Source organism: Pelobates fuscus, chromosome 10, assembly GCF_036172605.1.
Source record: "Pelobates fuscus isolate aPelFus1 chromosome 10, aPelFus1.pri, whole genome shotgun sequence".
NCBI classification, from domain to species: domain Eukaryota; kingdom Metazoa; phylum Chordata; class Amphibia; order Anura; family Pelobatidae; genus Pelobates; species Pelobates fuscus.
The window spans coordinates 151,029,172-151,042,402 of record NC_086326.1 but is presented as its reverse complement, the minus strand read 5'-3'; the positions used below and the strand labels follow the sequence as shown (position 1 = coordinate 151,042,402).

The window sequence follows — 13,231 nt, the reverse complement described above, 5'->3', positions numbered from 1 at the left end:
TGGTCTCCAGTACTGCGTACAATACTCCAAGTGAGGTCTCACCAGTGTTCTGTACAATGGCATGAGCACTTCCCTCTTTCTACTGCTAATACCTCTCCCTATACAACCAAGCATTCTGCTAGCATTTCCTGCTGCTCTATTACATTGTCTGCCTACCTTTAAGTCATCAGAAATAATCACCCCTAAATCCCTTTCCTCGGATGTTGAGGTTAGGACTCTATCAAATATTCTGTACTCTGCCCTTGGGTTTTTACGTCCAAGATGCATTATCTTGCACTTATCCACATTAAATGTCAGTTGCCACAACTCTGACCATTTTTCTAGTTTACCTAAATAATTTGCCATTTGGTTTATCCCTCCTGGAACATCAACCCTGTTACATATCTTAGTATCATCCGCAAAAAGGTGCAATGTGTGTATGTGGGTGGGGAATGGGAACAAAGCAAATATGTCTTTTTTTAGTAAAATAAAACAAATAAATATTATATTCCTCCTCCCTTCTTACCTTTGGCATGGGAGGGGGCATTGCAAACCCTGGTGGTCCGGTGATAAGTAATCTCTAGTCTGCAGATACTAGGGCTAGAGTTCATTCTCATCAGATTCGACAACGTTTGAGTGTTGCCGTGGTAACCACAGCGATGCTCTGACCTCACAAGAAGAATGATCCTGGCGGAGCTGTGGGTTAGAGCCCCCGTGCCCTTACCCTTGCCAGATGTAAGTGCCAGTGGATCTGTGAGGGATATCTTTGATCTTGCCACAGGCCTTTATGGCACACATTAGGGCAGGTGCTTGGAAAGTACTGGCCTTCTGATCGCCCCATGGCCATCAGGGGGCCAGCACCCCAGCAGTCACAACTCTTAATACTTCACTGCCATATGCTCAATGCTCAAGCGCTTCAGACTGGGTTTTTTGCCTTCTTTTGGATCAACAGCAAAAACATAATGTGAGGAAGGCTGAACTTGATGGACGCGTCTCTTTTCAGCTATGTAACTATGTAATACCAAACTAGCAATTACAGGGTTAATGCTCCAATTTTGGATCAAAAGGGAACATTTACAATCTTTACTAACAGCTGCTGCATATTGAGACATTGCCATGCAGACTAGAGAAAAGCCAGACACAGAGGAGAAAATGTATTAAAGCATCACAGTTTGGCGTCTGGTTTTTTTTTTTGCTCCATTTATTAAAGGCATTTTCCACTATCAAAAGAACTTCATCTCAGTGAAGTTGTTTTGGGCCCTGGAGCCCCTGGTCACTGCCTTACCTTAAATGCATATTCCAAGCACCATGTTATTCATTCAGCCCACCCTCCTAAATTACTACCCTGGCAGCCAGAATCAAACTGAGGGGGGACAATTGGAAAAGAGGTAAGTTTCATGATTTCATTTTTTATGTTTTAAGGTTTCTTATAAGGACATTTTGCCTTTGATGGAGCTCTCAGGACAACGATTCCTTATCAAACTTCTTTATCTTACCTTCGCAAAAGGTTTAACACCTGCAGGTAAGATGGTGTATGCACAAGAAGCCATTTTGAAGGTTGAAGAGTCCTTTTAAATCTATTGGGTTTTTCTTCTGCGTTTTTATAAAAAAATAAAAAAAATAATGAACACCAATGTTGTATCAATGCAACAAATTTATTAAATCTTCATGTCACTTTTTATCACCAGGAAAGTGTTCTGTTTGACTTCTTCTTTTTTCTGAAATTGATATTTCTGTGAGAAATAGTGAATTTGAGCAATGATAAGTAAACACTTTTTAGACCATTTTTTAATAAATAAGAACAGATTAGAGACTAAAAATAAAACATGCTTTTCTCCCATTGTAGTTAAATTTGCTATTTTGGGAGCAGATAGGACAGAATCAATCACTATAATCGTACAGATGCTGTTTATATTTTATTCAATGTATAACTTTCTATACCTATTGTGGTGGTCACCCCGAGAAAGGAGGGGTATCCACCGCCAGAGACGTCCTGTTCCCTTAGTGTGGGTAGCACTGCAGTATTCCAAGTCGATCTCCAAGCAGGCAATAGAGCCAGTATAACTGTACAGCTCTTATTAGAGCTAGTGGTTATAGCAGGTATAGCTGTTCCCTACAATCACGAGATGAGGCTGCGTGTTGTGGTGAACTGATTTTAATGGGACCACACTTGGACTTTTATGACAATCCCCATGCAAGGGGTACTCCCACCTGGACCTGATGGAAGACTGTATTACAAAGTCACATACACATACATATCAAACAATCCCCTACCCTCTGCCTGGGAGATAATTGAGTCAAGTACTGTATTAACTCAATTATCTCCAAGCGAAAAATAACACAATTTACAGGCAACCTGAAAGTACCCTAAAAAACCCACATAAACCCCACAAAAAGTATATTGCATGATCGTCCCGATCAGGTTAGCAACATATGCAAAAATCACCCAGATCGGTTCAGGGGTTCAGGATTTTCAAGTCTTATTTCTGACCGACCGCACACGAGGCTCTTGCCCAAAATAGTTCCATAGATTCAGATTGTGGGGTCGTTCTCTTTCGGGGGGTTCAAACACAACAAAATACCAAAAGTAGCAGTTTGTGGGAAAACTAGTCGTGTGCCCCTCGTTCGGGAATCTGGTTTCACCGAACGCTGCTTTCTTCGAATAGGAACGAACATAGGTGAGAGTGGAAGTCTCAGCAGTGTTCGGGTCGTTGAGTGTCCGATAATAGTTCCATACACTCGGCGACCAAACACCACTGGAAGTGTTCTCCAAAACAAGATGGCCGCCGCCTTGTGTTCATCTATACGAACGGCGGCCACCCAGCCGACCACTTAGAATGTTCAAGTGTTTGCAGGTTAGAGTGTTAGTGAGGTCAAGAGGGTCAACTAGCGGCACACGACTGTTCTGGGTGGTTTGGTACTTTGTTCAGTATACAAACCAGATGGAGAAATCTGTTCGGTTAGATTCGTAGTCCGATCTAGTCAAAGCAAAATTATCCTCCAGGAACAGGGAGATCAGTTACACCTATTTTTAAAGAAACACTCCATGCACCATAGCCACTACAGTGCAGTTTAGTTGTCATGTTGCCAGGAGTAACCTGGCATCCTTTCAAGGTAAGTATTCAAACTATTTGCAAACAGTTTGACCATTTACCCCTGGGCAATGGTTACAATCTCTCCTGGAGCGGATGATCCTGCCACAAGTTTCTATTAGCTCCACATAGCTAATCCCTGCCATCCAGACTCATTGACCGAGTGTAGCTGCTGAACACTCTCAGTCTATAGCTCAGTGATGCAGCTTCTGACAGCAGAGGAGGGCTGTAGTGGTTATTGTGCCAGGTTTGTCCCAGCACCCCCTCATTGCAAGCTGTCAAACTATTATAGAACGATTTTACTTCTTACCAGGAGTCTGCCATGTGCCTCTCCCTGCCTCCACTACAACTACAGGAGAGCTCTCTGTCTGAGCTAATCCCAGTGATGCAAGGCTATCATTCAGGATCCCTATCAATTAAAACATATATTTTTTTTATTTTTTTTTAATTCTTTATTTTTGATGTGCACAAAAAAATTGACAAACAGCCTTGATACGCCACAACAGCGGTGACAAGGTATATATCACATCATTATTACAGCATCGCAGGTTGTGACAATTATTAGTCAGGCACATTTTAATTTTAGTAGCGCTAACACGTAGAGGCATCTATCAATCATACAAGACTGCTGTGTTTTACTGGTGAATACATGCTATATTATCTATCATGTCATTTATGTGGCAACGCAGGTTCTAAATATGTCTGAGTTAAACGTACTGACATTGTGAAAGTATAGCTTGGTTAAAGACACGCTTAATAAGGACGTTTCTACAGCTATGTCTATGAGTTGTCCAGGTTGAGGATAAATTTGTGTGCAAAACAAGAGATCTAGCTATGTAGTGGCTTGTATTATTGTTTGGGTTACTTGTGAGCTCTCCGTAAGTCAAGGGAGTCTTTTGTTTGTAGCATAGATGCTGTATGGATGCTGTGTAGCTGGGTGACATTGTAATGGGTCTATGTGTTGTGTGTCAACCCATTGTGTGTGCGCTATAGTGCTGGGTGCTCTGGTGAGTGGAAGAGTGCGGGCAGTAATTGTATATTTCCCTTTCGTTTCCCTTTGGGGGGGTATTTTACTGATTATACGAGTACGGCATATCAAGTTGCGGATGAGCTAAGCGTCCTATTGTTATGGCCTTCGGTTGTCAGGTCCCCTGGTTGTCGCTGAGAGGTGTGGTGTGTGAAACCGATGTTGTGTGCCATATAAAACAATGTAAACGGTAGTAACAATTAAACTATTATATCAAGGCCCGTCGTGGCCCAATGCAAAAGTCCACATGTATAATATGACATTTCAGCCGGTAGAGTCTCCTTTAGGTGGAACTAAGCCGGACCCTGGTAATAGCTTGTTTATTTCTAGCCCAAGTAACCCCTTGGCCAGAGATACGAGGGAGGGTGGGGGACAACGTTGTGGACGGTTATCCCGTCCGAGGGTAAGTAGCAAGCATTGATATGTGTGAGTGGGAGTGGGAGTCTAGTCACCTTCTGTGGAATGGGTATCCAGAGTGCATAGGTCCTGTATCTGGCCTGCGACAAGCAACCCTTTGGGGAGTCAGGCCCTGGCAGTGTCCTGTGTACCCTGGGCGGTCTGTCTGGGTATAAACTCTGCCGAAGCTCCTGGTTGCGATGGTTTCAGAGCGTCTGTGTTGAGGGAGTGATGGGGGATTCCCAGTCGTTGCCGGGTCATTGTGTCATCTAGGAGGTCTCATATGTTATGAGTTGTATTCCCTTGGAGGATTGAAAGGGTACGAGACGGGCACCATCGATAGGTGAGTTTGTTCTGCTGTAAAAGGGTGGTGATCGGGCCCATTTCCCGGCGCCATGCCAGAGTGCTGCCGCTCAGGTCTGCGTAAAATGTCAGTATCATACCTTCAAAGGCGTAAGGTGAGTTGCCGCGCAGCGCGTTTAGGAAGCCTGCCTTGTCTTTACGTCTGACAAATTTTATAATCAGGTCCCTCGTGGCTGAGGTTGGTGCCTTGGCTGATTTAGGTACCCTGAATATACTTTCCGTTTCTATCGCTCTGGACAGTTTGGGTGTGAGTAGGGCTGAAGGTAACCTCCTCACCACATGTGGGAGCTCCTCATCGGGTATGTTGTCAGGGACCCCTCTAACCTTTACATTGTTCCTGCGGCGGGAATCTTCGAGGGTGGCAAATCGGCACTCATAAGAACAGGTTAGTATTTGCAGGTCTTTAACCTCTTGTTGGAGGGTAGTGAGCTGCTGCTTACAGGAGAGCGAAGTTGTTTCCAGCGCCCCTATTCTGCCCATCAGGCCTTTAAGGTCTTGTCGGATTGTGGCTATATCTGCCTGTAAATTCTTTTGTAGCTCCGCCAGTAGTTCTTTCATGAGTTTGGCTGTCACCGGAGCCGTGTCCTGCACCGTGGCCGGGGTCTGCGGCGGAGGTGGCACCTTAGCCGGTACGTATCCCTCCTCTGTTCCGTAGAAGAAATCGTCTGAGAGGTCCGAGCAGTCCCCAGTAATGGACGCCATTTTGGGCCCTTGTGCGCCATGAGCCTGCCGCCATAAATCTCCGATGTTCATGGGAAATCTTCCCTTTATCTGCCAAACAAAAAATCTGTGTTAGTGATGTGATTGGAGGAGAAGGGGTCCAGACTTCAGCCTGCAGATAGCTGTCCTTGTTCCTGGGGGAGCAGGAGAGCCATGCACTGTGAGCACAGCCTGCTGCCTGCTTCCTGTTCCCTCCAGAGTGCTTCCTGTGTTCAGAGGCAGGTACCAGGTCACATTCCAGCTTCCCCTGCCTGCAGCAAGCAGTGTTCTCTGCTCGGGAGCTGGGGATTCAGCAAATCCCTCTCCTTGAGCAGATGATCGGCAGCAACAGGGAGGCAGAGGGAGCACAGGATATGGCTGTGCTAGGGGGTGGCTAAAAAAAAAATCACATCACTAACACAGATTTTTTGTTTGGCGGATAAAGGGAAGATTTCTGTTTTAAGTCTGTATGACTATAAACATTGTCCAAGGATTTCGTTTTTGCATCTACATCCCTGTCTGGTATTTATGAGAAATACGTCCAGGAGGAAAGTGGAAGATTTGCATTGAACCTTTCATCACCATTCCAGCTATTTGGTCTCCTACAAAGATGCCTATAGTCAGAGCCATTTATAAAGGCTCAGAAATATGTGAGTGGGATATTTTCTTCTCCATTGATTTTATCTTTACATACAGGCTATACTAAGTCTTGTGTTTTATATTTTTAGGTCATACAGATACATGGTAATATTGCATGTTTTATTATCCACATCTGGTTTATGTACCACCATTGTGCTCTCACCATATTGTTTATTATATTCTGTTGATTTTAATAGTGTGATTTGGAGTGACACACACTTGGTGATTTTGAGCATTTTTCCAATTATTTCTTCTCCCCTTTTTTCTATTTGCTACCTTAATATTCATGGAGAAGCATTGTGGATGAGAAGTGCATGCTTCTCACAGGAAAGCATTGAAACCCGTGCTTCCCAATAGTCAACATTTGATGACATTCTACACTGAACTTCACATAACGGACTCAAACTGAGTTGTTGCCGTGAAAGCACCCTCAATTGCAGGGGTAGGCAACCGTTGGCACTCCAGATGTTGGTGACTACATTTCCCATGAAACTTTGTCAGCATTATGCATTAAGAGCATTTGAGATATGTAGTTCACAGCATCTGGAGTGACGAACGGTGCCTACTCCTGCTCTAGTGGCTATCCATACACATACTAACTGCTAGTTAAGTATTCTCACCCAACTACTTCTTTGTTCACCTAAAGAATCATGCACAAATACCCAGAATGCAACATGAAGCGGCTCCGTGAAGGTGGCAGTGAAGGTGTGTAAGTGTCTGATTGGCTCACACAGCTCATAGAAGGACAGCCGCCCGGATTTATAATTAAGATGAATTCTAATTTTCTGACAGGAAGGTTTAAAATGTAAATGGATTTCTTTACTGTCATGTCTCACGGAATACTGGTGATTATCTACCCTCTCCAAACCCCAGGACTTGTTGTTGTCTCCAATCGCAGACTGTAGATGTTTGTTCCGATCTATACTGGGATAAGTCATTCCTACCAACCATCTTCCTGATTCACTGCCCTCCACTTCCCAGCAATGCTGCCCTGAGGAAAAGCTCTGGGAGCTTAAAACTTGTGGAAAATAAAATCTCTCTGGCAGATACGGGCGATTTGACCTAGTTGCAGCCCAAGATACAGTTTTCAAGTCACATGAAATATCTACATTGTTGCTAGCTGTATTTATGTCCAATATGATATCAGAAGCTGTGCTTACATCAGGTAAACTTTCAGAAGTTGTGTTTACATCAAGTAACTTGTGTGATACAGGTTTGACATCCAGAGACATGTCTGAATCCACTTTTACATCTACAGATTTGTCTGTAGCATCCAGTACATTGTATCTTCTTTTTACTCCAGCTACTATATCAGCTAAGCCTGTGTTTAAGGTCTCTAAGATCAGATCCATGTCCATATCCCTTTCAGAATGTATATCATTTTCCTTATCTTCCTCCTCCACAGTATCACAATAGTCAGCGCTGTCTGATTCCCGTCCTTGTAAGACTGTTAATGGGTCCGTCATGTTACACAGCTCCTCAACTTGACCCATCTTCCTGGACAGCTTCTCCTTCTTTATTTCCAGCTGCCGGATTCGATCTGAGACTCGGAGTGAAACCTGCTCTTTCTGCTGTGAGATCACACCCAGGATGCTCATGTTCAGAGCTTCCAGCTGTTCCTTGATGTCCCTGATCGTGATAGAGACTTTCTTGGTGACAACAGCTGATTTTTCCTCAAGGTCTCTTCTGAGCTCCTGCAGACTTTGAATGCTTTTCCCAGCCTCCTCTCTTTTCGAAGTCAGTCTCTCCAAAATATTTCTCATCTCTTGCCTCTTTTTGTCAGAGGCTTCAGTAAGAGTCTCCACCATGTGACCTCTGTGCTCTCCTATCAAGCCACAGGATGCACAGATACAGACAGCATCTTCAGAACAGTAATATTTCAAAATTTCTTTGTGGGTAAAACATTTTCTATTCCTTATAGAAGAAATGGGTTCAGTTAGAACATGTTCTGCTGACTGGCTGTGGCCCTTAAGGTGGGATTCACACAGAGAAGCTTCACAATGCAGACATGTTTTAACAGCAGGAAAGTCAGCACAGTAAGTACAGGAAATTCCAGCCTTTCTCATAGTTTCTTCATTAGATGAGAAATGCTTGGCTATGTTGCACAGTCTCAGATTTCTTTTAAGCTCAGGACAATTTCCAAACCTTTCTCTACACTCTGGGCATGTATACATGCCAGGTCCCTCCTGTGTGTCCAGCATATTCCCAATGCAGATACGACAGAAGCTGTGTCCACATGTCAGGGTTACAGGATCTGTATAGATGTTCAGGCAGATGGAGCAGGTCAGCTCGTCTCTCAGATCAGCAGACGCCATTTCTGGAAGGAGGAATAAAATATCAATCAACCAACTCTTCTCCTTAAAAGCACATAGGCTCATGTGGAACATGTAGTGCTTACTGGCATTGTCAATCCATCCTGCCTTAGCCATACCTCAAGTGGTGGCTGGGCAGTGGACAGGAAGGAAACCTCGATCAGTGTTTAACTGCACAGAAATGGTTTTTAACAGTGAATGAAGAGACAGAGCCACAGGACTCCAAACATGATAAACAATTGGTTCTAGTGCCTAGAGTTTCCCACTAACTATTTAGGTTCCTAACGAAAGCTTCATTTATAATTGGCCATTCTTTGCAACAAGATTGGCTCTGCTTTGGAACATTGCCCCAAGCCGGGCGATCCTTCCATAGGACACACTGGCTTCATTGCCAGTGCATTGGTGTTTGAATTAAATGACATCTGTCACTATGTTTCAATTTTCTTTTAGTATGTGCTATATATTTGCTTGCTAGAAGTGTAACAACAGCAACTACATGAGCTGTAGTTGATATGACAGAGAGCAGAACTGGCTGAAGGACAGTTCTCCTGCTCGCTGTATTTGATTTGTCTTCCTCTATGTTGAGAAGTGATTAATAGGAGAGTGAAGGGGTACCCCACGTTTCATTCTCTTCTCTTAAAGGGACACTATAGTCACCCAGACCACTTCAGCTCAATGAAGTGGTCTGGGTGCCAGGTCCCCCAGTTTTTAACCCTTCACATGTAAACATAGCAGTTTCAGAGAAACTGCTATGTTTACATAACAGGGTTAATCCAACCTCTAGTGGCTGTCTTCCTGACAGCCGCTAGAGGCGCTTCTGCGACGCTACATGCGAAAATCGCATCCAGCGTGCAGAACGTCCATAGGAAAGCAGTGAGAAATGCTTTCCTATGGACTGTTTGAATGCACGCGGCACTTGACGCACATGCGCATTCGGCTCCACTCGGGAGCTTACGTCGGCGGGGGAAGAGAGGTCACCAGTGCCGAGGGAGCCCAGCGCTGGATTAAGGTAAGTGGCTAAAGGGGTTTTAACCCCTTCAGCCTTGTGGCAGGGGGGCCCTGAAAGTGAGGGGTCCTAATGACCTAATGATGGTGCCAGGAACACAAGTTTGTTTTTTCTGGCACTATAGTGGTCCTTTAAGCTGTTACTTATAACAGTCAGTCAGAGTGCACCACAGCTGACACGAGCCAAGTATATAAAAGTCTGTACTTACACATTAGATGGAACGGGACAGATCCCTCGCTTGTGCAACAGTCACATTCACCAGAAGTTGTCCCCTTATGGTAATCACAGGACGGATAACTGCAGGCAGGATCACTGCTGGCTGGGTAATCATTATCTGGATTCCTCCTGCTCTGGGGTGGTGAATCCTGACAGCCAGTTACCATTCATATTACTGTATAATTCTCTCTCCATCCTCAATTGTATCTGGGAACATAAAGAGACAAAATCAACTTACATTAGAATATTTGCTGCAGTCACATGACCTGTAATGTCCCCAGAGCTACCCCCCCCCCCCCCCTCTGTTATTATGCTGGGAGACACAGGCTGCTGCAGTCACATGACCTGTAATGTCCCAGAGCTCCCCCCTCCCCCCCTCTGTTATTATGCTGGAAGGACACAGGCTGCTGCAGTCACATGACCTGTGATGTCCCCAGAGCTCCCCCCTCCCCCCCTCTGTTATTATGCTGGGAGACACAGGCTGCTGCAGTCACATGACCTGTGATGTCCCCAGAGCTCCCCCCCTCTGTTATTATGCTATTAATGTATATGACATAGAAAGTGAAGAAGATTTGGTGTGACTGTATGACGGAGCTCTACAACATTAACCCCTTAAAGACGGAGCCAATTGTACACGTTCTGATCATAACAAAACCTAGAATTGGCTCTTTTTGTCTGTTCCGGCATCATTCACCTCTTTCATATTTTCATGTTTTTCATGTTTTTCGACTTTGGCTTCGTTTTGACTTCCCTGTATTCTGGTATCTCTGACTTCTGGCTTTCCTTCATCGTTGTGTCCCATTCTGTGTCCCTGACCTCGGCAAGTATTCTGACTATTCTTTGGTACGTTAAGTCCGTCCATTCTAAGGCCCAGTAAGAGGTTACCTTTTAGTACTAGGTGTGATACAGTTCTACGTGCTGGATCAACTAGTAATCCTGACATTATGACATGGCCATAGATCCTGCAGAATTGTGTCAGCACATAGCAGCTTGCGAGAGAAAGCTAGAGAAGAATGATCACCGCATGGATCAATTTGCCCAGGCCTTCGGTACGCTTCTTACTCGAACAGCGCATTTACAGCCTGAGGTTTCTCCGACTATGTCACCGCTGCCTAAAGTACCTCCGCCTATAGTACATAAGGCACCTACTATCTCCCTATCTTCTCCCCTGCATTTTGATGGTAATATCCAAGAATGCCGGGGATTTCTGAACCAAATTGAGTACCACTTTGAGGCCTCACAGGGATCTTTCTCTCTGATAGAGCTAAGATTGGTTACCTAATGAACCAACTTAAAGGTAAAGCCTTAGCTTGGGCTAATCCGTTATGGGAGAGTAATAGGAGAATTGCACATAATTACCAGGAATTCCTTGCGGAATTCAAATTAACATTCTAACCATTAGGCAGGGAGGATGACGCCTCCACTGCCTTAATGCATATCAAACAAGGGAACCGGTCTATCTCCGATTATGCCATAGAATTTTGCACCTTGGCTTCTGAGGTAGACTGGACAAATAGCGGGTTAATCTCTGCATTTAAAAAAGGATTATCCAGGGGGCGGGGCCGGACCGCCGACGGGATCAGACGCGTCTGTCTGAGCTCCCGCTTAGAGGCCGGGAAAACGGCGCAAACAGGAGGCAAAATCTCCCTAACCACCCACAATAATGTCCACCTTGATCCCCAGAACCCGTGGAACGAGGGGATACCCTTTAAGCTGCCGTCAGTAACCCGACTAAGGCCCGAGGCGTAAGGAGCTTGAGCCGGGATGAGACGGCCGCTCTCCCGGGTCTCCGGCCAGGGTCCGGCGTCCCCCCCCCCTCTGGACCGGGGGGGTCATCCCGGTTTGCACACAAACGCAGAGAGTCAAGACACGCGGGGCAGAAAGCTACTACCCTGCTACAGAAAAATCTCTGGCGAAATTCCCCAAAATGACCGCCGCACGCCAGCCACATGTGCGCCCTACCGCAGGAGCCACTATCCAGCACATCGGATACACTCAGGGGGGCAACATCAAGCCCAAACCACGACTGACACCAACCCTCAGAGGCAGGATCGACACAACAGGAGCCCAGGAGAATCCAACGAGGAACCCACTGCCTGCTACGCCCGCTTTGCCGGGCACTCACTCCATGCTGCACAACAACAACGGGGCAGGTAACGGACAGTACTGCAACCTCCCAGGTCGGTGTAGCCTTGGGAACACAACACGCAGACACAAGCCTACTGGGACAGCCCGGGTAGCCCCGACCAGCCAGGCTCTTGCCGCCCGATTCCAGCTGATACCACCACACTCTTTAACGAGGTGGAATATCATGGCCACCGTGAGTGTCAGAGCCAAGGGACTAAAGTGGTCAGTCTGTAAGATCACACTTCATGAACGCCGTCCTGCAATCATACTGCCAGACAGTCTCCTAGGAACCCTCCATATGCCGCTCAAGGGAGTCGGGTGAATCCTGTGGCAAAGCAAACAAGCGCAGCACCATCTCCCTAACCAAGAACGGACGCATACCTGCCTTTTTCTTAATATTACTTGTCGGTTATTTTGTGTTCCTTTTTTTTTTCTTGTGGTTTAACCGTATAAAGTATGGTGGCGCTATCCTAAATTCTAAGTTTAGCCCAGAGGTTTCTCTCTATTACCCATCTTGATGGCAGATTATGGAACAATCCTGTTTATACCTACCACAAGCATATACCATGCTGTCAATTACCAATAGTTTGACCTCACCCGTCTAGTAATACATTTCCAGTACGTTTACCTACTCCTGCGAACTCGCCCCACACAACTGTAAACTTTCATGCTTAGCTCGAACATGTATACTTTGCTTGATCCTTATTACTAAAAAAAAAAAAAAAAAAAAAAAAAAATATAGACTTCATCTTGTATTAATCTATAACACATACCTTAGCAACTAGTCAAATGTACCTAGCCAGTGGTAACCTTACTAAACCTAACCTTAAGCGTTTGACAAATCATCTACTAACAAAAAAATGTGCAGATTTAACAATGCTACTTCACTGTATCATCCTGTACCAAATATTGCCTGTTTATGCTGTTGTGGCATACCTGAGCAGCTTGTATTTTACGTTTGCACTACAAAAATAAAGAATTAAAAAAAAAAAAAAGGATTATCCGAAGCAATTCTGGACAAGATTACTGCCAAAGATCTACCTAAAAAATTACATGAGTTTGTCACATTTGTCATGCAAATTGATAATCGACTTAGAACCAGAGAAACTACCAGAAATAGAACCAGACGTATGGCTATGTCATTAGCACCTCATTTCTCCAGACCTATTGTTCCTGACCTCTCTGTACAGTCCAAACCCGAACCTATGCAGTTGGGGGTCACTAGACTGTCAGAGGCAGAAAAACAATATAGGAGAAAAGATGGCCTATGCCTATACTGCGGTAGAATAGGACATATGGGGAGTGCTTGTGCTTATAGAAACATAGAATGTCACGGCAGACAAGAACCATTCGGCCCACCTAGTCTGCCCAATTT

The 13,231-nt window shown here is 45.0% G+C and overlaps 1 protein-coding gene across 1 annotated transcript; it reads right to left on the bottom strand.

Moving 5' to 3' along the window:
• Positions 1 to 6,797: 6,797 nt before the first annotated feature.
• Positions 6,798 to 9,994, bottom strand: LOC134574868 (E3 ubiquitin/ISG15 ligase TRIM25-like). Its single transcript, XM_063433917.1, has 2 exons — positions 9,722 to 9,994; positions 6,798 to 8,512 (listed from the first exon to the last, which is right to left on the bottom strand). Exon 2 carries the CDS (start codon positions 8,508 to 8,510, stop codon positions 6,798 to 6,800), a length of 1,713 nt encoding a protein of 570 aa, XP_063289987.1. The 5' UTR covers positions 8,511 to 8,512; positions 9,722 to 9,994.
• Between the last annotated feature and the right edge of the window lie 3,237 nt (positions 9,995 to 13,231).

Bases quoted from the DNA above. Each gene is read 5' to 3' on its own strand.
- LOC134574868 (XM_063433917.1), bottom strand. From the start codon at position 8,510: ATGGCGTCTGCTGATCTGAGAGACGAGCTGACCTGCTCCATCTGCCTG.